We start from the raw sequence: 27,449 nt of genomic DNA, 5'->3' as shown, positions 1-27,449 counted from the left end.
AACAAGACCGTTTGTTGTAAACTCAGCTGTAGGTGCGGCAACGCTTCTTGTGTCTTCTCACCATCACTTCCTACCTCCCCTCCTCCACCTTTGGCCTCCTTGTCACATAATATCATGGTCACCTCACAGGACAGAGCTGGAGTTCTGGGCCCATGGCCCCAACTGCTATGTGAGTTGTCGCTTGGAACAGGTTAAAGGGGGTGAGCAGGGACAAGGAGAGGTGGCCCGGGAGACCGCTCTGAACCCCACTCTGGGTGGCGAGGGTGAAGCGGAAGCATTTCTCCTCAGTCTCAAACCCACACCAGGGCTTCATGCAGAACATACAATGAGCAATTTTGACTCTCTTGTGAGCAAGTAAGAGACCACTTAGTGAGCACAAGTATTTCTGCCCTTCCTCTGCCTTCCAGCCTGAGCCCAAGGTGTGAGCTCGAGTGAAGGGAACCTGAGCTGTGGACAAGCATACTGAGCAGGTGAGGCGACTCTGGCACAGGGGCACCCTCAACCAACCCGTGATAAGCATTTGGGCTGGTCCTGTCAGGCAAGCTCCTGGGAGACGACCACTTACTGGAAGTCAGGGAAATAACTGTGTCTTTGCTCTGTGTTTGTTTCTGTTTCCATTCTTGCTTAAAGGATTGCAATTGCCCTTTCCACATCCCTTTTGATTTTCATGAAATGACACAGCGCAAAAGGGGGCAAACAGGGAAAATGGGAGCAAAACTGGCAAATACCACTGGAAGACCAGAAAAGGCAATCCCTGATTGACAAGAGGGACGTTCCTGCACAGTTTTCTCCACCCAATGCCTCACTCTTCAACCCTTGGCTCTGCCTGTCCAGATCGCCCAGAGGGGCTGCCGCCAACTTCCCAGTCCTTGGGGCATCCTCCTTTCCCGCCCTTGTTGGCTGTGTTCAGACTGGACCCCTGCCCCACCACCACGTCTCAGTGGGGCCCTAAGCAATTTCCTGTGTGCTGAACCAGCCCTTCTCTGCAGTCCGAATTAATAAAACCCCAGGTGAGTGAAAGCAAAGCACAGGAGCAGATTCATAGAGGAGATGTGTTTGAGGGGAGAGCGGGGAGATTTAGAAAGTTGGCTCTCAAGTCCCGCATAATGACGCGCCTTTAGACCGAAGCCAGAATCATCAACTAGTGAGAGGGTCAAGCCCAGTAGCAGTGGTTCCCCTTGCTCTCCTACAGAAACACCTCTTCCTGCTCGTGCCTGAAACCACCCAGCGGTACAAGCTCTCTGTTCCAACTCCAGTGGCCTCTCCCTGGCGGGTCCCTCTTCTATTTTTGAGCACCTTGGTTAGGTTTTCTTTTGTTTTGTGGAAACGTGACCTTAAATTACCATTTGTTTGTTTTCTGCATTTGCAGATGAACAGACAGCAAATTTCTTCCCATCTGTGTGATTGCCAAGCACGTTGGTCTTGAAACTTTTATTCAGTTCCTTCATCATTTTCTCTCGAATTAGTTTATGCTCTTCTTTCCTATTCTTTGCTACACCCCTCTGAACACTCCATATTGGCAATATCCCCCCAAGGTAATCTCTGGAATTGGTCATATGTTTGTAGCTGTTGCTGGTTCAACTCAAAGACCCTGGACTTCGGGTAATAAAGCCTGAGTTAAAGGGACTTCATTTTGGTGACGCTTTTTTGCACCATTGGTTCTTATTGGGTTTGAGCTCCACTAAGAGCTCCAGATCTTTTCTACTGAAATTATCTAATCAGAACACCTCCAGTCTGGTCTTCTGAAATCTATTTTTGGAAGAACTATCATTTTAGAATTTTCAAAATAATTACCCAGCTTTTTTTTTAAGGTTTTATTTATTTATTTATTTATTTGTTTGTTTATTTATTTATTTGGGAGAGAGAGAGACAGAGATACCAAGAGAGAGCAAGAGCAGAGAAGAGACGGGGGAGCCCACCGTGGCACCCGGTCCCAGGACCCTGGGATCATAACCTGAGGCAAAGGCAGACATTTAACCCACCGAATCACTGAGCTACCCCATATCCAGCTGATTTTAGTGCAGGGTTCTAGCTTACCATTTTGCTTCCTGGCCTTAGAATGTCTCATGGCAAATATTACTTAGAATAATAGTTTGTCCTCCAGAGAATTAAGAAAACGAGAAGCTTGAGTTAGTCTTATTATCTCAAGCTTCACAGAAAAAGGGAGAGAAATTTGATGTCATTATTTTTTGAATACTCCAATATTTAAAAACAATAATGGGTCCTTTATGATCTATAGTAACATAAGGTATAACCAGCACTCACATAAAGAAAGAATATCCTAGAAGTGCCCCTAATGCTCTCCAGGGATGACCTCTAACTGAACTTTTCATAGCATAGACCAATTTTAGCCATTCTTGTACTTTATATCAATGGAATTATGTACTGTGCATTCTCTTGTATCTGCTTTCTGTTTTTGTTTTTTGTTTCTCTTTTCTGCTTACCATTCGGTTGAGATTTATCCATATTATAATACGTAGCAATAAGTTGTGCATTGTCACTGCTATTAGTATTCTATTGTGTGACTATAACCTAATTTAAAATATTTGTATACTTTATAATTTATGAATGAATATATAATCGGTATAATTTATCCAATTAATGTAGGCTATATTGTTTTTGCATTTTCTTTTTAAAACATTTTTCAGCTATTTTACTTTTAAAAAAATTTTCTAATTTAAATTCATTAATTAACATACAATGTATATTTAGTTTCAGAGGTAGAGGTCAGTGATTCATTAGTCTTATATAATACTCAGCGCTCATTACATCATGTGCCCTCCTTAACGTCCATCACCCAGTTACCCCATCCCCCCACCAAACTCCCCTCCAGCAACCCTCATTTTGTTTCCTATGGTTAAGAGTCTCTTTTTTTTTCCTTTTTAAAAAAAGATTTTATTTATTTATTTGACAGAGAGAGAGACAGCCAGCAAGAGAGGGAACACAAGCAGGAGGGGTGGGAGAGGAAGAAGTAGGCTCCCAGAGGAGGAGCCTGATGCGGGGCTCGATCCAGGATCCTGGGACCAGGCCCCGAACCAAAGGTAGACGCCTAAGGACTGAGCCACCCAGGCGCCCCTATGGTTAAGAGTGTCTTATGGTTTCCCACAACACTCTAATTTTGTCTTCTATTATTTTTTCCTCTATTCCCCTATGATCCTCTGTTTTGTTTCTTACATTCCACATATGAGTGAGATCATATGGTAATTGTCTTTCTCTGATTGACTTACTTCACTTAGCATTATACCATCTAGTTCCATCCATGACATTGCAGATAGCAAGATTTCAGTTTTTTGATAGGTGATATATATATATAGATATATATATATCACATCTTCTTTATCCATTCATCTGTGGATGGACAGCTGGGCTCTTTCCATAGTTCGGCTATTGTGGACATGGCTGCTATAAACATTGGGGTGCAGGTACCCCTTCGGAGCACTACATTTGTATCTTTGGGGTAAATACCCAGTAGTGCAATTGCTGGGTCATAGGGTAGCTCTATTTTCAACTTCCTAAGGAACCTCCGTACTGTTTTCCAGAGTGGCTGCACCAGTTTGCATTCCCACCAACAGTGTAAGAAGGCTCCCCTTTCTTCACATCCTCGCCAACATGTGGCATTTCCTGTCTTGTTAATTTTAGCCATTCTGACTGGTGTGAGGTGGTATCTCATTGCGGTTTTGATTTGTGTTTCCCCGATGACAAGTGATGTGGAGCATTTTTACATGTGTCTGTTGGCCATTTGCATGCCTTCCTTGGAGAAGTGTCTGTTCATGTCTTCTGCCCATTTCTTGACTGGATTCTTTGTTCTTTGGGTGTTGAGTTTCCTAAGTTCTTTATAGATTTTGGATATAAGACCTTTATCTGATATGTCATTTGCAAATATCTTCTCCCATTTTGTCGGATGTCTTTTGATTTGTTGACTGTTTCCTTTGCTGTATAGAAGCATTTTATCTTTTTTATTTTTTTATTATTATTATGATACATCTTTTTTTTTAAAGATTTTATTTTATTTATTTGACGGAGACAGCCAGTGAGAGAGGGAACACAAGCAGGGGGAGTGGGAGAGGAAGAAGCAGGCTCCTAGCGGAAGAGCCTAATGTGGGGCTCGATCCCAGAATGCTGGGATCATGCCCCAAGCCGAAGGGAGAAGCTTAACGACTGCGCCATCCAGGCGCCCCTATTATGACACATCTTGATGAAGTCCCCACAGTTCATTTTGGGTATAATTTATCCAATTAATGTAGGCTATATTGTTTTTGCATTTTCTTTTTAAAACATTTTTCAGCTATTTTACTTTTAAAAAAATTTTCTAATTTAAATTCATTAATTAACATACAATGTATATTTAGTTTCAGAGGTAGAGGTCAGTGATTCATTAGGGTCAAGGACGGTTACTGTCTGTGTTCTCCTCTAGGATTTTGTTGGATGACTGTCTCACATTTAGATCTTTCATCCATTTTGAGTCCAGCAACCCTCATTTTGTTTCCTATGGTTAAGAGTCTCTTTTTTTCAATTTTCCCCACACCATTTGTTGAAGAGACTGTCTTCTTTTCTGCTCTGTTGAAGATTAGTTGGCTATAGAGCTGAGGGTCCATCTCTGGGGTCTCTATTCTATTTCACTGATCTATGTGTCTGTTTTTGTGCCAGTACCATACTGCCTTGATGATTACAGCTTTGTAGTATAGCTTGAAGTCCAGAATTGTTGCCTAAGGACTGAGCCACCCAGGCGCCCCTATGGTTAAGAGTGTCTTATGGTTTCCCACAACACTCTAATTTTGTCTTCTATTATTTTTTCCTCTATTCCCCTATGATCCTCTGTTTTGTTTCTTACATTCCACATATGAGTGAGATCATATGGTAATTGTCTTTCTCTGATTGACTTACTTCACTTAGCATTATACCATCTAGTTCCATCCATGACATTGCAGATAGCAAGATTTCAGTTTTTTGATAGGTGATATATATATATAGATATATATATATCACATCTTCTTTATCCATTCATCTGTGGATGGACAGCTGGGCTCTTTCCATAGTTCGGCTATTGTGGACATGGCCCCTTAGTGGGCACTGCCATTGTTTCCAGTTTTTTTGCTATTCCGAGTGCCACCACTATAAATATCACAGGCGTTCCCTTGCATGGAAAGGAGGCACATATGTGTGCTGGGTGTGTGCCTCCGGGGAGGAGATCTCAGTATCGACTATGTGTAATATTCAGCTTTCCTGTGTGCTACAGACTTTTCCAAAGGGGTTCTACCAATTTACCTTCTCACCAAATGTCACGTGAGAGTTCTGTTTGCTCCATAGCCTCAGAAGTTTCCTTTTTATAGAATGTTTACACAATTCTCAATTCTATTCTTAGGCATTTTGCTTTTTGTTGTTATTTTTTAAATCAAGGAGTCACACCTAATTGGCTATTGTTTGTATGTTAGTCAGTTCTTATGGTTTTTATTTAATTTTGCATTCATCAATTTGTTAAGTTCTCTTATTGTTTATAGGAGCTTATCGGTTTATTCTTTTTTTTAAAGATTTCGTTATTCATTTTAGAGAGAAGCAGAGAGTGTGCGTGAGCAGGGGGAGCGGCAGAGGGAGAGGAAGAGAGAAAATCTCAAGCGGACTCCAGCATGTGCAGGGATTCCGATGCAGGGCTCAGTCCCAGGACCCTGTGATCATGACTTGGCCCGAAATCAAGGGTTGGATGCTTAACTGACTGAGCCACCCAGGGGCCCCTTGGTTTATCCTCTTGATTTTTCCAGATATAAAATCATAACATTTACAAATAATGATAATTTTACATACATCTTAAGTTTTTTATACATGCAATTTATTTGTCTTTTATGGTGTTAGGGTATATTTCCTCTAAACATTGAAAAGAGTGTTAATAGTGAACATTTTAAACCTCTAAATCTCCATTAAACCTCCAAAATGCTTATCAAAATCTTCTTATTAAGAGAACACCTTCCCAGAGAAGCATTTTCATTCCAGCTCTTCACAGCAGCTCCAGAGAAAAAAAGTGGGATGAAGCGTCAAGTCAGGAAAGCTGTCCGTCAAGACCAGAGCAGAGGCGAGAGAAGAGAGCCTAGAATCAAATGCGGAGGAAAAGGTGGAAAGTGACCAGATCACCTGATTCACCCAAAGTGGGGACGGCGGAGGAAAAGCTAAATAAATTGTGATGATCACAGCCCATCACAGACCCACTGAGAGAGGGAGATTTAATTTCAAGGTCATCTTCCCCCACCCATTCGTGCCCCCACATCGACAGGGCTTCGGTGTAGAAACAGTGAATTAAAGCTGAAAGAACGGCCCGGCATATACTCTATTTAAAAAGGGCTTCTTAGGGAAACCCACAGACAACAGTGAAATGAGGCAGGGGTACTGGAGGAAACCGAAAACTCTGCACCTACAGGTAGAGCAAACATGAACACAGCCCGACTCCTAGACAGAAGAACGCACAACCTCGTGCTACAGCCCTACTTATGTCACTTCCTAATATCCCATAGATTGCGTCCAGCTTGGCACGTCAGCACCCAGGCATGTATAGAAGCAAGGAGCACAGTCTGGAGACACAGAGTGAGCAAACCAGACTCAGATACGACTCAGATTTTGGAATTGTCAGACGTGTGTGTGTGTGTGTGTGTGTGCACATACATGAAGAGATTTATTATAAAGTATTGGCTACATGATTTATTCTAAGGGGTTGGCTCAACTGTTGTGCAGCTGACAAGTCCCGAGGCCCACAGTACCAGTGGCTGGAGGCCCAGTGGAGATGGTGGGCAGCTCCAAGCTGAGGACGGGCGACTCAGCACCCGACTGTGCTTCCGTTCCAGTCCTTGTCCTGAGAGGAAATACTTAAAGGAAGTTGGAATTAAGGAGGGAAGAGGAGATGACAGGCATCTGCCACGATGGTGAAGGCATGGGGTGTGTGTAGGAAGCAGGGACTCGCACAAAAGGGAGATCTGTAAAAAATCATCCCCCCGCACAAAATTTCCTGGAGGATCTGCTGCTTCTTTCTAAGCCTCTGAGATCTAGTTGTCCTCGTGCAGGTCAAAATAATAACAACAGTGGTGTTGTTGTTTTTCCTGTTCATACCAGCAAAACCACAGACAAAATGCGGAAGGCACGTCTTCTGACTGAGGGGGGGCCGGCCCGGGTGTTCCCATTCACTTCCTGCTCCCCCTCCACGGCCGACTGCTGCTCTTTCAAGGGCAGTGCTGCAGCTGGCGTTCTCATCCCATGTGGCTGAAAACTATAAGCCATGTCCTCTATCTATTCATACGCCGCGCGCAGACTCTTTTCCCTCCTCCAGTCAAGGTCCCCAGAAGCCTCCGATGTGTCGGCCCCAAAAGGAAAAACAAAGAATTGACATGACAAGAGGGCCCCAGGAGACAGAGAACATTGCCACTCCTCTCGCCCCACAGCTGACGGAGTGGTAAGTCCCAGTGTGTAGGGGAGCGTGTCTGTGTGCGTGTGTGTGTGTGTGTGTGTGTGTTGTTTGTGTATATGTGTCGAGTACGGATGTTTCCGTGTGTGTTGTGTTTTTGTGTTTGTGTGAGTGTGTGTTGTGTTTGGGAGTGTATGGGTGCAGTGTGGGTGATGTGTGTGTGTGTTTGTGTGTGGGTGTGTGTGCTGCCTACGTTTGCCGATGTGCTATGTTTGTGTGGATGTTTATATGTGCTTATATATTTGTATGTGTGTGAGTGCTATTTGTGTATGTTTCTGAGTGTGTGTTTGCATGTTTGTGAGTGTGGGTGTGTTTTGTGTTTGTGTGTGTGTTTGTGAGTGTGTTTGTGTGTGTGTATGTTTGTGGGTGTGTGTTTGCATCTTTGTGAGTGTGGGTGTGTGTTGTGTTTGCGTGTATGTGTTTGTAAGTGTGTGTGTGTTTGTGAGTGTGTGTGTGTGTGTATGTTTGTGGGTGTGTGTTGTGTTTGCGTGTATGTGTTTGTGAGTGTGTGTGTTTGGGAGTGTGGGTGTGTGCTGCGATCCTGGTTGGAGGGACAGGGCCCTACTTTGCAAGGAGGACGAGGAGTTACTCTAGAAAATGTCATAAAGTGTGTTGGAGTCTCATAGGGGAAGAGACCTCGGGGACATTTAGTTCAGGCCCAGCGTTCACACTTATGGGGACACTAAGGCCCAGGCAGGGTGGCCATCCTAACTGAAGGCAGTTGGAGATGAGCACCGAGGTCCCTGGCTCCCAGCGGGACTCTGCCCCACACCCTGAAGGCCCCTCCCTGCCACCCTAAGCTCAGAACCCGGCCCTGCCTCTCGCCTTCTGCAGTCTCGCGCTTATGGGCCCAAGACCCCCGTGACCCCCGCCACACCATGCCAGCCCCTCGCCACAACTTCCTGCCGTGCCCTCCAGATCTTTCCACTGCTCTCAGGACCCAGGATCAGACCTGCTTCTGCTCTGGCTCCTTTCTGTCATCAAGGACAGCTCCAGGTCCCTGGCTAACCAATGCCACCTGCTCCTGCGTGGGCAGGGCCGTTCACCTTTCTCCATGAACTCTCTTAGAGTGACCCAGAGACCACAGTGGTGGGGGGAGGGAGAGAGGAGAGCAAAGAAAGTGGGGTCCCCTCGGACCCCCTCCTCCCTCTCCTCATTCAGGCCGCTCCCCCTCAAACCAATGCTTCTGGCCAGAGAAAGGCAAAAGTCAGGTGCCTCTTAAAAGTCTGTTGAAAAACTAATGAGACATATGATGATTTTCTCTAGGCAGAGGAAGAAGAATACGTACATATTCTCGCGGACAGTCCTGAAGGAGAGCTGTGTCAGGATCCTAGACGAGACATGTTAGGAGGTAAACCACTTTTAGCAGAAATGTACCCTGAGAGGGGTGTGGCTGGGGACGTTCAGAGAGCAGGTGGTGCTGGGACAGGCAGCCGGGCTCATCCCGCTCAGAGATGTGCTCACCTGGGGCCATCGAAGGGCCTTTGGCTTGGGGCCCTTCTTTACGGCAGCCAAATAAGAGGGAAAGCTCCCGATAGGCAGAGCAAACGGAAGGAAGGGGAAAGACAGGCCAGTTGCCCCCTGACTATATCTCTGTGCCAGGCCCAAGGAAAAGGGTCTGTGTGTCCTGGGCTTTCATCCTCTGGAAGGATGCGCTGATGGTCTTGGTGACCAAACGCTCTACCCGGCCTGAGGCTCTGAAGCCAACAGACCCTGTGCAGGCACTTGGTTGGATCCCAGAGCCGTTCGTATGGTATGGGCTGCAAAGCACCGACAAGCAGGATGTCGTCGGGCCGCCCAACCCTTGCCACTGGGCTTGCTTCTCAAGGGGTTCTGTCCCCCCAAAAGCTATTGCATCAGGGTCAGGTGCTGAATTTCCGAGGGCTCAGCATTGCCATTGACCGGGGTAGACGGAATCTGGGAATGCTGGAAATCCACCCATTTTCCTGGCCAGCAGAAAGTATTTGTGATTCATTTGTATTTTAACACAACTGGGGTTTTTTTTCTCTATGAACCTCAATGGCCTGAGCCAGCGGGAGAGAGCCTTTCTAATAAAGTACATAAGAAAACTGCCAATAGACGTGCTGACACCTGATTTACCTTTTCTTGCAGCAGCCAAGGTGAACTATCACTTGAAAAATCCTCCCCAGAGCCCAAGTGATAGGTTTCAAGTCCGGTGGTGAGCTCTGGCTGCAGGCTTGCCCAGACAGGACTTGCTGTCGCTGTCCAGCTCTGCATTGGCGAGGAGGGCAGGGAGGAACATTCCACCTCCCTGCTCCCTTGACACTCCCACCCATTCACCCACATTCCTTTCAAGCCTGCTGGGGGGAGCTGGAGGGAGCCAGAGCCATTCAGTCAGATGGCAGCAAGGCGGGCAGCAGAGAACATGTCCTTGCCCAGCAGAGTCAGGGGAGGACGATGCTGATCCTGCCTTCAGAGGCTTAGGGCTCCGACACTGTGACACGTCACCCTCTTCAGTGGGGGACAGACTCGGACACCAGCTGTGATTTGGCATTTCTCTATGTGCTCTGGGTCTGGGATCTGAAAGGCAGAGGGGAACTCCCTCCCTGTCCCTCAGGCCCAGGTGGATCTAAGACTCTTGACACTGGGTTTCTCGATAGGAAGTTGGCATCTCCAAGTCTTTTCTCTCAGAGCAGGGTTCTGATATTCTGCCGGGGGAGAACGTCCCACTCAAACTGTAAGGCTGTTGCCTAAGCGTGTGGACCCAGCCTGCCTCTGCGCTTGGAGCCAGGGTCTGGCTGAGGTGCTCCCACACTCCCAACATTCTCCGTCGGGAAAGCTAAAGAAGGTGATGCGGTCAGTTGCCCCAGAGGGAAGATAGACGCAAAGGACACACGCTGTTTTTCTTCCTTTTCTCACTGAGAAGGATCTGCAATCAGGGATATTCGGCAAAGCCCAGGGTCCCATATTCATGCTGGGCTAATTCCCATCTGGGTGAGAAGAGAGGGCCCTGAGAAGGAGTTTCAAAACCACAGCACCCAGCGATCTCCCTTCGGGGTAGATACGCAACAGAATTGAGGGCAGCGACTCAGACAGACATTTGTGCCTTAATGCTCATGGCAGCGCTATTCACAGCAGTAAAAGGTGGAAACAACCCAAACGTCCATATGTGTGTACGAATCGACAACCAGTGCCAGATACCTACTAGGGGGTATTACTCAGCCTTCAAAAGGAAAGAAATTCTGACCCAGGCTCTGATATGGATGAACTGGGAAACATTATGCTAAGTGAAATAAGCCAGACCCAGAAAAGCAAATATAATTATAATTTGGGATGATGAAAACATTCTCGAGATGCACAGTGGAGGTGACCGCACAACACTGTGAATGTCCCAGCGCCACTGAGTTGCACGCCTAAAAATGAATACAATGATCAATTTTATGCCATGTATTTTTTATATCCTATTTTTACCACAAGTTTTTTATTCAAAAAAAGCAAGACAGAACGAGAGCCCCCGCAGCCCTCCAGGGCAGACTCCAGGTCCTAGCCTCACGCCCCCCACACACACCGGGGCGCCCAGCCCGCAGCTTCCCCCTGGCGTGCGCACAGCCCTAACCCCAGCTCCTTCTGCTCTGTCCCCCCACTTCTAGGCCTGGGGGAGGACCCACAGAGCCCGCGGACACTGAGGCTGCTCCTGGTGGGGAAAACGGGCAGTGGGAAAAGTGCCACAGGAAACAGCATCCTGGGCAGGAGAGAGTTCGAGTCTAAAGTCAGCACGCGACCGGTGACCCTGAGCCTCCAGCGGGGCAGCCGCGGCTGGGCCGGGCGGGAGCTCGAGGTGATCGACACCCCCGACATCCTGGGCCCGCGAGACTGGCCAGAGGCGGCGTCAAGGGCCATCTGCGAGGCGATGGCCTTCTCTGAGCCCGGGCCGCACGCAGTGCTCCTGGTGACGCAGCTGGGCCGCTTCACGGACGAAGACCTGCAGGCCTTGCGGCGCCTGCAGGAGGCCTTCGGGGTAGACGTGCTGGCGCACACGGTGCTGGTGTTCACGCGCAAGGAGGACCTGGAGGGCGGCTCGCTGGAGGAGTACGTGCGCGACACGGACAACCAGCACCTGGCCCTGCTGGACGCCCTGTGCGCGCGCCGCCACTGCGCCTTCAACAACGCAGCGGCCGGCGCCCAGCAGGAGGCGCAGCTGCGGGAGCTGCTGGACATGGTCAATGTGGTCCTGTGGGAGAATGAGGGCCGCCCCTACAGCTATCCGGCCTACCGGCGCTCCCCGCAGCTCAGCCCGCTTGGGGACGCGCGGGACACGCAGGTTGGGATCAGGCAGGGCTCCGAGGGGGCGCCCCTGCAGGAGGCCCTGCTGGAGGGACTGTGCCAATTCCAGAAGGAATTCGAGAAGGCTCACAGACACCTGCTGAAGAGGGCGCCCATTTGAGCTGGCGCTGGACCTCAGTCCCTGGAGCCTGCTGCCATCCTGCCCCTTGCGCTCTCCGTCCCTGGGGGTCCCTGGCCTTCCGGGGCTCCTGGGGGTGTCTGATGCGGCGAGAGGCGGGTACGGTCCCCAGTTCCCAACTCACGCCCCAGGGCCCTCATTCCCTTCTGGGGAGCCTGCAAAGGAAGCAGTTGAATGACTTAAACGCCGCGGGGAGTAGCCTGCCTCATTGACAGGGAGACATCTGCAACACAGGGGTGTCTTTTTGGAGGGCTGTTCCTACAGACGGGGTCCCTAAGAAGTCACCTGGGATTGGAGAAGCAGGCAGGATGGGGGTCTGGCTCTGGCCATCTGACTGCATAAGGACACGATGTGCCTCAGGTGCCCTTCAGCTGCTTTGGGGTTCTATTGCTTCTGGGGAGTCTGACCAACTGACGGAAACAGAATAGGAGCAGACGGGGGGGGGGGGGGGCAAAAGCCTCCCAATAGCTCCTCTTTTCCTTTCTTCGAGCTGTGCACCAGAGGGTCTCTAGCTACCTTCTCCTGGGGCAGGTGGGAAATGGAGGTCGGGGAGACAGTGCTGGAGGGCAATCAGAAATCCGAGGACACAGCCTTGGGTCTGTCTGGATACTTGTCCTCTGGTCGGAGATTCTCTATTATCAGATGCCCATGGACTGCAGTCTCCCAGTGTGGACACCATGACACCCACGTTCCCCAGACTCAATGGACTCCTAAGAAAGCTTGAGCATTTCTTCTGCTAGGAGATTCAAAAGAGTGTCTCAAGGTACGATAGAGACTTATTTTGAGTGCATACGTAAGACAGCCCTTGTGGGTGTGCCTGGGTGGCTCAGAGGGTTAAGCGGCTGCCTTCAGCTCAGGTCATGATCCGGGGTTCCTGGGATTGAGCCCTGCATGGGGCTCCCTGCTCAGCAGGGAGTCTGCTCCTCCCTCTCCCTCCCCTCACTGGTGTTCTCTCGCTATCCCTGTCTCCTCTCTCTCAAATAAATAAAAAATCTCAAAAATAAAAGATACTCCTTGTGCCAGAGCCATTTATTAAATATGCCCATTCCCCAGTGAACTGAAACACAACATTTATCATATAAGAAACTTTCATATTCCCAAAGACCTAGGGCAGGATTTTCAATTCCATTTTTGTCCTCTACTTTTTTCCTTTGTTATGAATACACTGTCGATTTGATTACAGAGGCTTTGAGTGCAGTATGGCACACCCGATTTCCTCCTCAGTCTACATTTTTGTATTTCCTTTGTTCTTCTCAGACATTCATTCTTCTACGTGAGAGTTAAATCACTTGTGTAATCATCAGGAAAGAACCTATGGGCATTCCAGGTGCAATTGTCTTCCATCAGGTTTGGAAGAATTGGTCACCACTTCAATGGTAAATGGATCAAGACCGTCATACTTCCAAGTGAATAGACTCCCAGCATCAGAGCTATTGAGTAAAAACTAAAATCAATTGCTATTCCATCAGAAGATTAATTTCTTTAATTTAAGTGTTCTTCTTTTAACTGTTGGCTTAGTTATATTTCATAACAGAAAATATAAGCATTGACCAAATGACAGCCTTTCAGTGACTCTAAATGGCAAGTCACTCAAAACATGTCAAGTCCTAAAGGGATTGGTTTTAATTGTATCCAATACAGTGGGGTTTTTTCTCCTGTATGATTAAAAATCAGGGGAGAAAACTCCCACCACATTTCAGGAGGAGAGAGAGATGTTCTGCCACCGTCACCCCCCGGGCCTCACAGACTGGGGAAGGCATGTGTGGGTATGTTCTGGAAACTCCAGTCTACGTACCAAGAAGAAAAAAGTGATGTGGGTGGAGGTGGGGGTGGGCTGAGGACAGAGGGTTGTCTTGGCCAAGGCTATGAAAATAGCCACCTTTAGAATTTGTGCCTTTCTAGAAACATCTCTACAATAGAGCAAAGCATGAAAGATGGAGATTTGGGCCACTAAAAGATCTCAGTGCCTACAAGCTTGTTTCCTCCCTGGTGGGTCAGAGCAGCTGTTTAAAGACTTAGGGGAGGTTTCCAGCTCCCACTGCTCCTGTAATAACACTTGATAAACTATGTAAAAAATACAAAATAATAATAATTTTACAACAATTGTTCGAAGGCCCTGGGAAGTGACCAAATGCAGGCAGACACTGTAGGGAACTGTCATCCCCAAAAGGTCCAGGAGACATGTTTTCTGGAAGCCTGAAAGAGATGTCACAGACGTCAGCAGTTGCCCATGGCAGCAAAGACACAATCCGAGGTTCTAGTTCATCAAACATTCCACTGAAATACTGAGAGGGTCATACTTTAGGTGTAAAAACCGTATCGGGACAAACGGATTTGCCCAAGTGAAGAACAAGGTTGACGTGATCCCTTGCTGGTGATGCCTAACGCCAAGCTTTCCCAAAGCCACAGTGATCTGCGGGCAGTTGAAGTGCCTGCTAAAACAAGCTCACTATTCTTCAGAAGATAGTAAGATCCTGAGTCTCTACAACATATTACCTACAATAGCCTATCAATTATTAAAACTTCTTCTTTTCTAACGTAAGGATAGAAAGCTATGAAATGTCCCTCTAGGGGCGCCTGCGTGGCGCATTCAGTTAAGTGGCTGACTCTTGATTACAACCCGGGTCATGGTCTTGGCATCGGTGGGGAGTCCGCTTGAGATTCTTTCTCTCCCTCTCCCTCTGCCCTTCCCCCTCCTCTCTAAAATAAATAAATACATCTTTAAAAGAAAAGAGATTTTCCTCTACCCATGTCTGTCTATGTCTCACAAAATTCTGTATATTGTTTACACTATCATTCAGCTTAGAATATTTTGTATATTCTTTGTGATGTCTTCTCTCATTCGTGGATTATTTAGAAGTATGTGTTTGGCTTCCAAATATTTGACTATTTCCTAGAAATTACAGTATTCAGTATGGTAACCACTAGCCACATGTGGCTATCGAGCACTTAGAATGTAGTTGGGACCCCTAAAAAAGGGAGGTCTAAATCCTTATTTAATTATAATTAGTCTTAATTTAAATTTTAAAACGGAAGCAGTGTGAAATATTTCACCATGAAACATAGCTTTGTTGTTTAGGTAGATGTGAGTTTCCCTCCCATCACACGTTAGTGCTGATGCAATGCCGATGTTGGCCATACGCACTGTTTCTAGGGTTCCACGTAAACCCATCATTGAGCTGGTCATGTCAATAGATTGATTCTGTTTGAATAATCTCTCTTCACTGATGCAATTCTTTCCTGTGAATACTCGCTATAGACAGGAGGAGTCACAGTCCCACCAATCTACATCGTACTTGGCAATTCAACTTAAAGACTGAGTATTATTTCATTCATAGTATAACTAAACTAACTTTTAGCTTAAAAACAAATATGGACAAATTTTGAACTTGAAAATGAATGCAGGGCACCTGGATGGCTCCAGTTGTGGTCTCACGGTCCGGGAATAGAGCTGAGCACGGAATCTGCTTGGGATTCTCTCTCGTCTTCCTCTGCCCCTCCCCCTGCTCGTGCCCTCGCTCTAAAGAAACAAAATATTTTACAAAATGAATGCAGCACATCGAAGCAGAACAAATGGAGATGACTGGGCAAGCGCCATGACAGGAACAGGGAGACAGAAAGGACTAGAAGAAAATATTTTACAAAATTCGTGACCAGTAGCGTTTGCAATTTGCTGCAGTCCCGCACAGCCAGAAACAAAAGTGCTTAGAGACGTTCTAGGCATACACATAGGAATTTTGATAAAATGTTTTCTCTCAACGATCAACAACAAAACTGATAGAACTAGGAACTGGAGCCAGAATTAAATGTCCAACAAAACAGTTGTAAACAAGTTTTAGTAGGATCTGAGCTTGTAACTTGGGCCACTTCAAAGCGGCTCGGATTATTGCACAAAAAAGAACAACACTTTCAGTTGGAGAGACAGTCAAAAAAATGACTACTGTGGTTATGAAAAATTTTGCTGGATAATTTTCAGAAAAGCCTAAGAACCTTAAATTATCAAAATATGGAAGACCTACTAAGACACCAAACAATTGCCCATAGAAGACAAGACCGGTTGACTAATATCAAAGATTAATTGATTTGAAATTGGAAAAGCTGCAGGTATTTTTCTTTAGGGCTATAGGAGAGGTGTGACAGAAGACACTGTTCAAATAGTATTTTGAGTGTGTCTTAACATATTCCCAAATCTATGAAGAGATGCTGCAAATTTGGGGCAAAAAATCAGATTAGTGGTATGGATATTTCAAACTCTTTTAAGCCTGTAAGATGAGAATTTTAATAGGTATTTGGCATGAACGTCCTGTGACGGACGCACCTGCACGAGACACGAGACACGAGACACGAGACGTCTCAGCCTGTGCACCCCAGAACTGCAGCTCGTGATCTTTTCCACCCCCGCATCCTGACTTCATTTGGCTTCGATCGTTTCCAGAAATGTTTCCGCTCCCACCACTTATACAGAGTATTGGATTAGGAAAACTGAAGTCAATCTAGGAAACGACAGGCTTGCCCAAGCCTGGGAGGGCTTGGAACGCAGGGGTCTGGGAAGCGAACTCGGGTGCCGAACCAGGCGGTTCTCAGGGCCATCAGCAGCGAAGCACAAATGCTGTGCGTTTGCAAAGGCTTCCTTCTCATCCGTGCTCCAAATCTCGAGAGAGTGCCTCTCATTGGTAGACTCTAACCAGGACCCACGGGAGAACGGATGATAGGGAGCGTCCTTCTAGGCTCCTTCCTGTGACGCAGAGAAGGCACGCTCGGGGCGAAGCCGAGGTGCCGCAGTGACAAGAGGGGATTCACCACCCTGCATAATTCGTATGTAGAGACTCAGCTTCTATCCAAGCTTATGGAAACATTTCCTATCTCATCCAAGGCATGGAATAAGAGTCACACCTGTTTTCATGACCTCAGGGTCCTGAGATGAGCCCTAGGTTGGGCTCCACACTGGGCATGGAGCCTGCTTATGATTCTCCCTCCGCCTCTGCCCCTCCCCGACACACGGTCCAGGGCTTTCTCCCTCTCTCTCTCTCTAACACAAAACCAAGCAGTTACGTGCGTCTCAGTATGCTGTCACATGCTGCCACAGGAGTGGGTGGCAGCAGACCTCCTTGCTCTCGCCTGCGCACCAAACTCCCTGCAGCCCTCAGGCACTCGCTGAATAGTTTCTCACTTTACACCTTGGAGGTTTCATGAAACTTGGCTTGAGATACATTCCCACCGCACAGAAAGTCCAAAATCTTTCATGCTCTTTTTGAGAATGTTTTGGGCCCACTACCTCAGGCTTCCCTGTACTCTCTGTTGTATGTACTGTCCTATCTTACCCATTTCATGCAGACTTGAAATTCAGTTCCTTAACTGGATTCCACAGTAGCAACATCTACTAAGCAGTTTGTGATCTTCTGGAAAGTCACGGGTGAGGTCCCACAGGCAGGCTGGACATCACCGCACCAAGCTGACCCTCCTCCTTCTGGCTCAGGGGAGGAAGCGCCTGTCCCTCTACCACTCAGGAAGGAGCCGCTCTGTAGCCAGCACTTCATTCGTTACCTCCTCGTGAAAGGCAGGCTGATCTGCTTCAGACTGTGAGAAAGTTAGGAGAACCTGACATCCATTTGATCACTTTTCAATTATTTTCATTTTTCAAGACAGGAAACAGACGGTACTCTCTCCCTTTCAGCCTGTGGAGACCAGACATGACCCGCACTTTTGGTTCCTCGTTCCATCCTCTATGCGCACCAGGGAAGCTCTCTTTCTGGCAGGTCCAGCTGAGTCATCTCAGACCGTTTAACTCTTTGGTTGTCAGATGGCCCCGTTAGGTGCAAGCAGCTCTCTTCCATTCAGGGAGAGGAAGGAAGACTTCTAACGTTGGATTCTGGTCCCTGCTATGGTCTCCAGTTCTCTTGACTAGGGAGTCCCAGACAGTTGGTAGAAATATGGTATTTTGCCCTATTTGATTTCGTTCTCTGTGTGTGTGCTTTTCCATCAGAATCTTGGAAAGGAGGAGTCTTTGGTGCCCCGAATCTAGCTGGTGACGTTTGGAACGAGGGAAATGCCTTGAACATGATTGAAGTGACTTTGCCTTTTTCCCATTCAAGCACAGAATCTTTGCTCCGGGGCAGGCTCTCTCAAAGTTTGGTCCCAGGCCAGCAGCATTAGCGGCACCTGGGAGCATGTCCGGAACGCAGTTTCTCAGGCTCCATTCCGCGCCTACTGAATCAGAAACGTTGTACTTTAGCAAGCCTTCCCGGTGGCTCTGTTGCATGTGAATGCTTCACAAAAGAGAAAAACCTGAAGAATCAGCTTCTAACAGTAAAAAATAGTAATAGGGCTTTGTTAAAAGATAGTGACCTTGTAATCCAAGGTGTTTCTTTAGAACAGATTGTCTATATTCTATCACTTCTCCAATTTCCATGACAAGATCCAGGTCTCATTTGCTGGGCAATAACATTTTATACAGTAGATGTCCAGATAATTCGAGTTGGGAATACTCCATTGTCTTACAGAGAAAGAAAACAGAGAGGAAGAAAGGAGAGTAAGCAATGAGATGTATGTCCCAAATTCCACATCTCTGGGTTCAGGAAGCAAGAAGTATATTGGATAATTGAGCTCCAGTCATTTCTTGAGCTGTGGTCTAGGGGGTACCCATGGCGGGGGGGAGGGGGAAGCCTTTTAAACATGGGTGTCACCCTATGTAGTTCTTGCTTCACAGCTAGAAATATCTTTAGTTTCTACCTGGTTTTGGTGGCCCCCAGTGCCTTCCAGTATTTGATTCTTAATAGTTGATCCGAAGTTTATCTGTAAGATGTTTAGTCTGCTATAAACCTCTCTTATTTTTGGAACTAGACTCAAGCCCTGAGGTTTTAATTTCTTGTCCTTTCCTTGGTTCATAAGTAGAATGAATAAGAGTTGAGAATTACATGAAAATTTGGTTGGAAGATTGTCAGGGGAATTCCCGTGAGGGTGAGAACGAGGTGGCTGTGCAGCGAGGTGTAGACAGATTCAGCCACGCGACACATGACATACTTTCTTCCTCATGAGTGTGTTGTCCCCTTGCCCTTCTTCCTTACCAACGAAACTACAGCTGTGCCTATGAAAGTGATGTGTCGGAGCACCTGGGTGGCTCAGTCAGTTGAGTGTCTGACTTCATTGCAAGTCATGATACCGGGGTCCTGGGATTGGGTCCCCAAGTCGGTTCTGTGCTTAGCGGGGAGTCTGCTTCTCTCTCTCCCCCAGCCCCCCGCCCCGGTGTTCTCTCTGGCTCGCTCTCAAATAAATAAATAAAATCTCTAGTTAAAAAAAATAAAAGTCATGTGTCAGGTGATGTGCTAAATTGCACAATGTTTCATGAAGCTGTGGAAACCACATGACCAAGAGATAGAAGCAGAAGTCCTGTGGGGATTTCTGGGTTTGCTTTGCTTCTATAATACAAGTAACATCCTGTCTTCCTTATTGTTTCTATCTTCTTTCCATCTGTCAGTCAGATCTTCTTTCCATCTGTAAGTCAGATGTGAGGCTGAAGGTGAAGCAGTCGTCTTGCTACTTGGAGACAAAAGTTACTTGCAAAGGATGCTGGAGAAGGGAAGGAGACAAAAATCAAGTTTTCAAGTTCATTGGAGAGGTACATCACCACCTGTTGTGTCAAATTTGAACCCTTTGTTTGTTAAGCCACTCAGGGGAAGTTTCTCTGATGTGCAGCCCAACACACTCCAGCTGATATTCCAGGACTGAATGAGAGTCACTGCCAGACCAGCCGCAGAGAATTTGAGACCAGCAGGAGCCGAAGTGTGGTGAAGCCAGCCAAGGGACCCCCCAGAGGGCACTGCCAGAACTGAGAAATTAACTCTGGGTTGCACCAGCTTGGGGACTCCCTGTTGGGTACCAGCAGGATTTCAAAGACCTGAGGTATGGGGGACATCATCTAACAACTAGAGGAGACCGGTGAGGACTGGGACCCCAGTGTTCTCAACAAACTCCAATGTCATATAGGCATCTATCCCCCACTGAAGGAGAGGAACATGGTGGCTGGGGGGATAGCTGTTGGAGTCACCTGCATAGAGAGACTGAACACTGTGGAAAGGGCCTCTTTAACAGATCAGATTGGACTGCTTGAAACAAGATTAAACATTTAGTTATAGTTTTTCCCTGGAAGTAATGGATAGGAGCTAGGAAAGACTAGAAAAATTAAAATTAAAATTTTCACATTTTCTCTTTATATTAAATGTAGTCTAGGTTTAATTTTGCTATATAAGCTGTTTCCAGTTCAATCCACCTTACTCCACAAGAACCAATTGACTTAAAGTTTTAGGGGACTCAATTCCATGAGCTTGCTCCAAGCATCTTTCCTACAAAAGCAAGTCGTAACTCAAGGGGAAATTACAAATAGACTTAAAATTTCCCTATCTCATGTCCTTTCCCACAAATCTATATCAGAGATACAATGCTAAGGAAAATGTGCACACTGGGGCTCCTGGGTGGCACAGCTGGTTAAGCAATTGCCTCCTAATTTTATCTCAGGTCAGGATCTCAGGGTCGTGAGATCAAGCCCCGCGTCAGGCTCCACGCTCAGTGGGGAGTCGGCTTCTCCCTCTCCCTCTGACCCCACCCCACTTGTGCTGTCTCTCAAATAAATGAATATATATATATTATATATATATTATATATATATGATGAGATGAGAGAAAGAAAATGTACTGCCCTAAGAATTCTTCAATAAAAATAATGGAAATAAATCCATTCAGTTCCCCCCTCAAGAGAAAACTAGAAAAGTACAATGAAGTAAACCAAAGGAAAGCACAAATATGGAAATAATAAGGATAAAAGCAAGAGTTGATGTAGTACAGAATACAAAACACTAGTTAACACATTAACATTCTTGTTTGTTGAAAAACGTTAAACTACTTTTTCAAGAAAAAAAGTGAAAGGGGCACAAATACAATTTTCAAAATGATAGGAGGTGATGACCCCCTGAATTAGAGGCAATTTTTAAAATTTAAGACCTCTTTGCAAATAAATGTGACGACCTAGAAGAAATGGATAATTTCCTAGAGAAATACAGATCACCAAACTGTCTCCACCAGAGAGATAAAGTTGAAATAGACCAATTTACATGGAAAAGATAGAGAAAGCCTTTCAGGAACTGCGCTAAACAGTAGCACAAGGGCCAGGTGGTTTGGCGTGGAAATTCTTCTAAACCTTCAACATCCAGATAGTCCATGTGTGCTTTAAATTGTTCCCGAATATTGGAAATGAAGGGGAATGTCCATAATTGCTTTGTAAAAGAAGTACAGAATTGATACCTAAGCCTGACAAATGCTGTACAAAAGGATAAAAGTATAAACTGATATCTCTCATGAGTACCCATACAAAAATACTAAGTAAAATATTAGCAAATTGGCTCCAGCACCACATTGTCAAATGGGATACATCCTGACCAAATAGGATTTAAAACAGAAATGAAAAATTGGTTTGTTAGTAGAAAATCTATTAATACCATTCGCCTTATTAATAGATGAAAGGAAAAAGAATCATAAGGTTATTCCCAGAGGTGATTTTTGAAAGCCTTTCCCAAAATTTATTAGCTATTCATGATAAGTAATAGAATAGCTATTCACTCAAGAATGAAGTGGCTGGCGAACACTTGCTGAGAATGACACACACTCAAATGATAGACTACTATTGCTGAGCGTCTCACTTACTTCCCTGGGAATCACTGAAGACACATCGGGAACCAAGCAAGTGTGTCCACCCACTACCGTTCAGTGCCCTGATGGAGGTTTTAGCCAACGCAATGAGAGGAGAGAAATCAATTAGGAATGTAAGACTAAGTACGGAAGAAGTGACAAAGTGTGGTGCATCCATCAGGTGGACTCCTAGTCGGCAATAAAAGAGGACAAGCTCCGGACACACACCACCTGGATGATTCTCAGAATCTTTATGCTAAGTGAGTGAAGCCAGTCTCCAAAGGGACTATGTTTTACTTATGTCTAGATTCTCCGTGTTTTCTTATGGTATAAAGTCTACCCCGAAGTCAAACAATCTATGATGTTAATGCATGGATGACTAGATATAAACTCCTAAAACCCAAGAGACAGGAATGTGCCACATGTCTCATTCTCCTATTGCACGAACCACAATGGGTAGTATTTATCAAGGACCTTCTATCTGCCTTCTGTCCTGAGAGACAAATGGGCAACACTGCTCTAGGGTACTTCACATGGGCCTCCCATCTCCTTAACCTGTATTTCCTTTTTCTTAGGAGGTAGATGTGGCTTGATTAACTATTTGCTTACAGAAGGTCATAACAACAGGATGTTAAATTCAGAATGGAATTTTGGCTGAAACTCCAATGATAAAAACAGTAGATTCAAAGTGCACCCACGTTCTACAGAGTGAAATCAAATCTGTCTCACTCTGAGTGACGATTTCAGAAGGAATCATAAGCTTCTTTGCCTTGCGCTTCTCTTATCCCAAGCCATTGCTACCTTTGATTAAATGTACAATCCAGGGGCACCTGGATGGCTCAGTGGATTAAGTGTCTGCCTTCGGCTCAGGTCATGATCCCAGGGGCCTGGGATGGAGCCCCCACATTGGGCTCCCTGCTCAATGGGGAACTGTGTTTTCCTCGCCTTCTGCCCCTCCCCCTCCACTTGAGCTCTAGCTCTCACGTTCTTCTCTCTCTCTCAAATAAATAAATAAAATATTTTATCTTAATGTACAGTCTAAACTCACATGTGTTTTAGGAAAATAAAAAAGAGCTACATGTCCCTTGGGGCAAAATGGCATGGAGCATGGAGAAGCCAATTTCAAGATGGCAGAGCAAGGAGAGTTGGCATAAATCACGTATGACCACCAGGAACATGGAAATGTGCTTTGGGAAACCCTGGAAATGATTGGGTGGAGTAATCAGTAGAAAAGGGATAGAGACACCTCCTACAGTTATCCATATCTTAAAGGGGAATTTTTGTCGGGAAACCAGAAAGGTCTCTGAAACCTTGGTTACACATGATTCGTATCAGCTCAGAATGAATGAATCCAAGGAGAATGTAGGTTCCCAGGCAGAGGGCTTGAGAATGTGGCTGGAATCTTCCAGAGGAAGGAGGAGAGACTCGAGGGTTACACGACTAGCTCCCAAATCATCTTGACATTTTACCCAAAAGTGGAACTCACCCTGTGTTCTTAGAAGAAGGAGCAGGTATTTTTCAAGAAAAGGTGGACTCCAATTCCGTACAAGTATGAGAGAACAGAAAAGTTTTATTATAATAACAATAAGCAAGCAATTCAATCGGGCAGGGGCCTTCGTGTGCAGATGACTCCGCAAAGCAGCGAGTAATCCAGGTGTGGTAGAACAGTTAGTTTCACAAAAAGGAGAGAACTTGATTCAGCAAGTATTTTGCATTGAATTTGGTCAAAGAGCTGCTGTAGATACTCTGAACACAGCAAACATTGTTCCCTTTGTGTTGAATTTCTCTCTGTCATCCGCCTCTTCTGGCATTTCACTTAGTTGAGTTCTGAGAGCTCTGTTTTCCAGACAACTCTTTGTTCTTCAATGGACAGACAACAAGGAACAATTTGAGTCCTTCTGTAGAACTGTAATGAAAAATTTCCAATCATCTGGAAAGAATTCTATAGGCATCTCCACTATAGATTACTCAACAAAGGAACCATCTTTCTAACAAACCCTACAGGTAAAGTGATCCCTCTGTCCTAAAGGCAAAAATAAGGGAGTAGAAGCTCAGAGGGAGATGATCCAGCAATCAGAAAGAATCTAGAGGATAAACTTTTACTAGGGAACAGTGAGAAAGTTTGGGGTCATCTTCTTTGAAGCGTCGCATCAAGGTGAGACTATCGCTTTCTGCTTTGGAGTTCCACAGATTGACAATTTGTCCCTCCCCTGTTAAGGCATCAAACCTACGGGTGCCAACAGTGAACTTTCACATCCCTTCGTCGGGAGAGCTGGGAGAAGCTGTAGGCACGCTTTGGGGAATGAGTTGTGGGGACACCGAAAACAGCGGAAATAAAGAGATTATTGGGTTCCGCGTACGCCCTGAAACAGACATGAGAAAACAAAAAGCCATCCTCACTGCTTAGATTAAGCGATCCCACTTTTATTCTCAACTTCATGTCTGGCATTTCCGCTTTAGAGCATGAGAGCTCTTCTCTGCCAGTTCTCGCTCCATTTCCTCCTTTCGCTTCTGCCGCTCCAGTTTATCCTCCAGCTTTTCTTTCTCTTCGAACTCCTCTCTGATGCGTCTCTGTTCCTCTAGCTCTGCTCTGTAAAATTCTTGTGTCACTTGGACTTGTTTCTGAATCTCCTCTTCGGCCCTTTGGTACATTTTATTGGTGTAGCATCCTCCTTTGTTCTCCACCACCACGCGCTGGACCAGGGAGCAGCTGCGTCTCTGGGCCTCCTGCTCAGCTCCTTCTGCCCGATTGTTGAACACGAGTAGCGATCCCCGAACTCATCCACCAGCTCTGATGCCATCTGGAGCGTCCTCTAGAATGTATCGAAATCTATGCCTTCCAACTCATCTTTGCGGGTGAATAAGAGAATCATATATCTCTTGGCTCGGGATCCAAACACTTGCAGAACTTCTCCGTGGGCTTCTGGTCTTCCTGCGTGTACTCCGCCCAGCGGGACACAGGAGCAGAGCGTGAGGCCCCGGGAGGTCAGGAGGACACAGCGAGCGATCTCCTTCTTCGTGTCAGCATCCTGTACCTCGTGTCGAGTGCCAGGTGATCACGACGAATACTCTCTCCATGCAACTGCTGCTCCCTTTCTTACAGACCTTGGTGACCGATTTTGCTGCCAGGCTGGAAACAAACACTTTCTCCCCAAGGATGCTGTTGCCCGTTGCTTTTCCTGCTCCAGTTACCCACCAAGACAAGTCTCAGTTGGGAATCTCTGCAGTCTTGGGTTCCAAGCCCTGGGACACGAGAAAACAAAAGCCAGGGCATTAGGATGGACGTCTGGCTGTTCCCGGCTCCTGCTCCCCTCACAGGCTTCTCCTCCACTGCCCTAGGCTCGCCTCCCGTGAGTGACCTCTGCACTCCAGCAGCGCTACAGAAGACCCTTCTAGAGAAGCCTGTGGAACGGCTACAGAAAGCCTGATGTCCTCCTGCAGCACTTGGGAAGGCCCAGACTTCCAGGATTCCGGAGCTTGCTCTTTAACCTTTTGTAGCCAAGTAGCCCACAGAAGAGGAAACAAAATAGTTCAAGAGGAGAATTGGCTGGTGTGGGTCGCTGCTCCTCATAAGAGCAATGCGGAAGTAACTCGAATCGGACTTTGGGACATCTCCGCGGGAGGTCCTGCCCCAGTTGTATTCAAAGTGGAGCTTTTCTTCTTCCCATGAAGAAGCCAGGTTCTACATGGTTCTACATGGGTTCTAAATCCCTGGCCTCGCAGGGAAAAAGGGATGCCTGGGCAGAAAGACAAAGCTCCCGTCTAGTTCCGTGTGGGACCAACCTGTCAGGGACTGTGACCAGAGACAGGTAAAAATTCCTCCATTTGAAGTTAAAGACCTTAGGGGCACCTGGCGGGCTCAGTCACTAAGCTCCTGCCTTTGACTCGGGTCTTGATCCCAGGGTCCTGTGATTGAGCCCCGCATCAGAGGCTCAATCAATCCCTGCTTCTCCCTCTCCCACTAACTCCTGCCTTTCTCCTCTCTAGCTGTCTCTCTCTCTGTCAAAAAAAGTAAAATCTTAACGAAAAAATAAAGTTAAAGACCTTAGCTTCGAATCTAGTGACATTTTTTACATTGGAAATTAATACATTAAAGAATGATAGCCAGAAAATATGGACAGTTAGCTGAAGTGGCTATAAAATCCCTTGATAAATAAAAAATGAAAGAAAAAAAAACCCATGAAGTTAGTGCTGGTGGAGTTATCCTTTCTTCGTTCCCCTAGATGAAGCGCATTCTCCTTCCTGGGAAAGCGGACAGCTAATCCCAGCACAGCACAGCCTAGCGATAGAAACTGCTCTCAGAATAACTGTGCCTTGAGTGAAACACCAAATCGTCCATACAGCACTTCGACACTTGTCTTCAGTAATTCTCTCATATCTCCCTTGTGTCTGTAGGGTCCTGGGCTTCAGGATTTGTTAACACAGACCCGGGAGCCCAGGGGCAAGGCAACCTCTTGGGTGCCTGATTCAGAGAAGGCAGACCCTGCTGGCCGGCTCTGGAGGAGGCTGGTTCCTGCATGGGAATCCTGTATTCAACCAATCATTGCGGCCAAGGTGAAGCATACGCACACACTCACAATTAGCACACCATTATAAACTCCATTTTATTTCTCAGAAAGAGTATCACCATTTACCCAGCTCCCCAGACCAAATGTCTAGGTATTGTTCTTTTTTTTTCTTATTACTATGTTACGTTCGTCACCATACAGTACATCCCTAGCTTTTGATGTCGTGTTCCATGATTCCTTGTTTGCATATAACACCCAGTGCTCCATGCAATACGTGGCCTGCTTAATACCCATCACCGGCCTAGGCCATCCTCCCACCCACCTCCCCTCTAAAACCTTCAGTTTGTTTTCCAGAGTCCTTAGTCTCTCATGGTGCTTCTCACCCTCTGTTTCCCCCCCCTTCTTTTTCCCTTCCTTCTCCTAATGTTCTCCCTGCTATTCCTTATGTTCCACAAATAAGTGAAACCATATGATAATTGTCTTTCTCTGCTTGACTTATTTCACTGAGCATAATCTCCTCCAGTCCCATCCATGTTGCTCAGAAAGTTAAAAATTGAGGTACCCTATGATCCAGCAATTGCACTACTGGGCATTTACCCCAAAGATACAGATGTAGTGAAAAGAAGGGCCATTCACCCCAATGTTCATAGCAGCAATGTCCACAATAGGCATTGCTCTTGATTCTTCTCTTTCCTTTCCTTTCCCCATCCAGCCCATCAGCGAGCTCTCCTGGCTCCACCTGCAAATCTGTCTGCTTCTCTCCACCGTGAAGCCCAGCACACTAGCTCAAGATACCATCGGCATCCATGCCTCCGGAGGAGGCTCCCAGCTGGTCTCTCTGCTTCCATGTTGTCCCCTTCTGTCAACTCTGTAAACTGGAATATTCTTTCAAAAATATCAGAGGAGAGATATTGCAGAATGCCCAACTCTGGCTTCCATAAAACTTGGAGGTATCATCCCATCGCCTTCTGAGCATTAGCAAACCATCCCTGATGCAAGTTTCCCACATCTGGTCACCAAAATCCTGGGGTGAGAGAAGTACATTTCCAGAAACCGAGAACACTGAATACAGGATGGTGAGGATTAGCTAAGGAAAAACGTGGATGGGAGTTCAGATGATTATTCAGTTAGCAGGACAGTGGAGGGCTCCAACCTGGGGACATCCCTAGGGCATCTGTAGGCCTAGAGAGAGGGAGCAGCAACTCAGGGGACAGACACAGAAAGGCCCTTTAGCAGGAGAAAGTGCAGGGGGTCCAGAGGAAGTAAATGGAGAGGAAATCAGATATGGGGGTGAGATATTTTGCTCCAGCGGGGATGAGGGCTGGCTGCCAGCACGGGACAACTCCCCTGCTAGCTGTCCTCCCCCAGCACCTCCCCACACACAGGGACCAACCCCAGCC

The 27,449-nt window shown here is 46.5% G+C and overlaps 1 protein-coding gene and 2 long non-coding RNA genes across 6 annotated transcripts; 2 read left to right on the top strand and 1 right to left on the bottom strand.

Moving 5' to 3' along the window:
- The first annotated feature begins 5 nt into the window (after window positions 1-5).
- Window positions 6-7,276, top strand: LOC103660967. Of its 4 annotated transcripts, none has more exons than XR_005838452.1 (4): window positions 6-169; window positions 408-470; window positions 631-1,010; window positions 7,093-7,276. It is a non-coding gene; the product is annotated as an uncharacterized LOC103660967 (long non-coding RNA). The 4 variants fall into 4 exon arrangements; XR_005838451.1 differs by lacking the exon at window positions 7,093-7,276 and adding an exon at window positions 5,986-6,198; XR_005838454.1 differs by lacking the exon at window positions 7,093-7,276 and adding an exon at window positions 5,548-5,597.
- A 30-nt stretch (window positions 7,277-7,306) lies between these two features.
- GIMAP6 (GTPase, IMAP family member 6) lies at window positions 7,307-12,313 on the top strand. Its single transcript, XM_040643814.1, has 3 exons — window positions 7,307-7,429; window positions 8,708-8,792; window positions 11,053-12,313. Exons 2-3 carry the CDS (start codon window positions 8,783-8,785, stop codon window positions 11,844-11,846), a joined length of 804 nt encoding a protein of 267 aa, XP_040499748.1. The 5' UTR covers window positions 7,307-7,429; window positions 8,708-8,782; the 3' UTR covers window positions 11,847-12,313.
- A 562-nt stretch (window positions 12,314-12,875) lies between these two features.
- On the bottom strand, window positions 12,876-17,941 carry LOC103660966. The gene is made up of 3 exons (XR_567952.2): window positions 17,186-17,941; window positions 15,275-15,384; window positions 12,876-14,060 (listed from the first exon to the last, which is right to left on the bottom strand). It is a non-coding gene; the product is annotated as an uncharacterized LOC103660966 (long non-coding RNA).
- Window positions 17,942-27,449: the final 9,508 nt, after the last annotated feature.

This window comes from Ursus maritimus, unplaced genomic scaffold (genome assembly GCF_017311325.1).
Source record: "Ursus maritimus isolate PB19 unplaced genomic scaffold, ASM1731132v1 scaffold_3, whole genome shotgun sequence".
Classification (NCBI taxonomy): domain Eukaryota; kingdom Metazoa; phylum Chordata; class Mammalia; order Carnivora; family Ursidae; genus Ursus; species Ursus maritimus.
The sequence above is the reverse complement of the archived record's forward strand: the minus strand, read 5'-3'. Positions and strand labels throughout refer to the sequence as shown.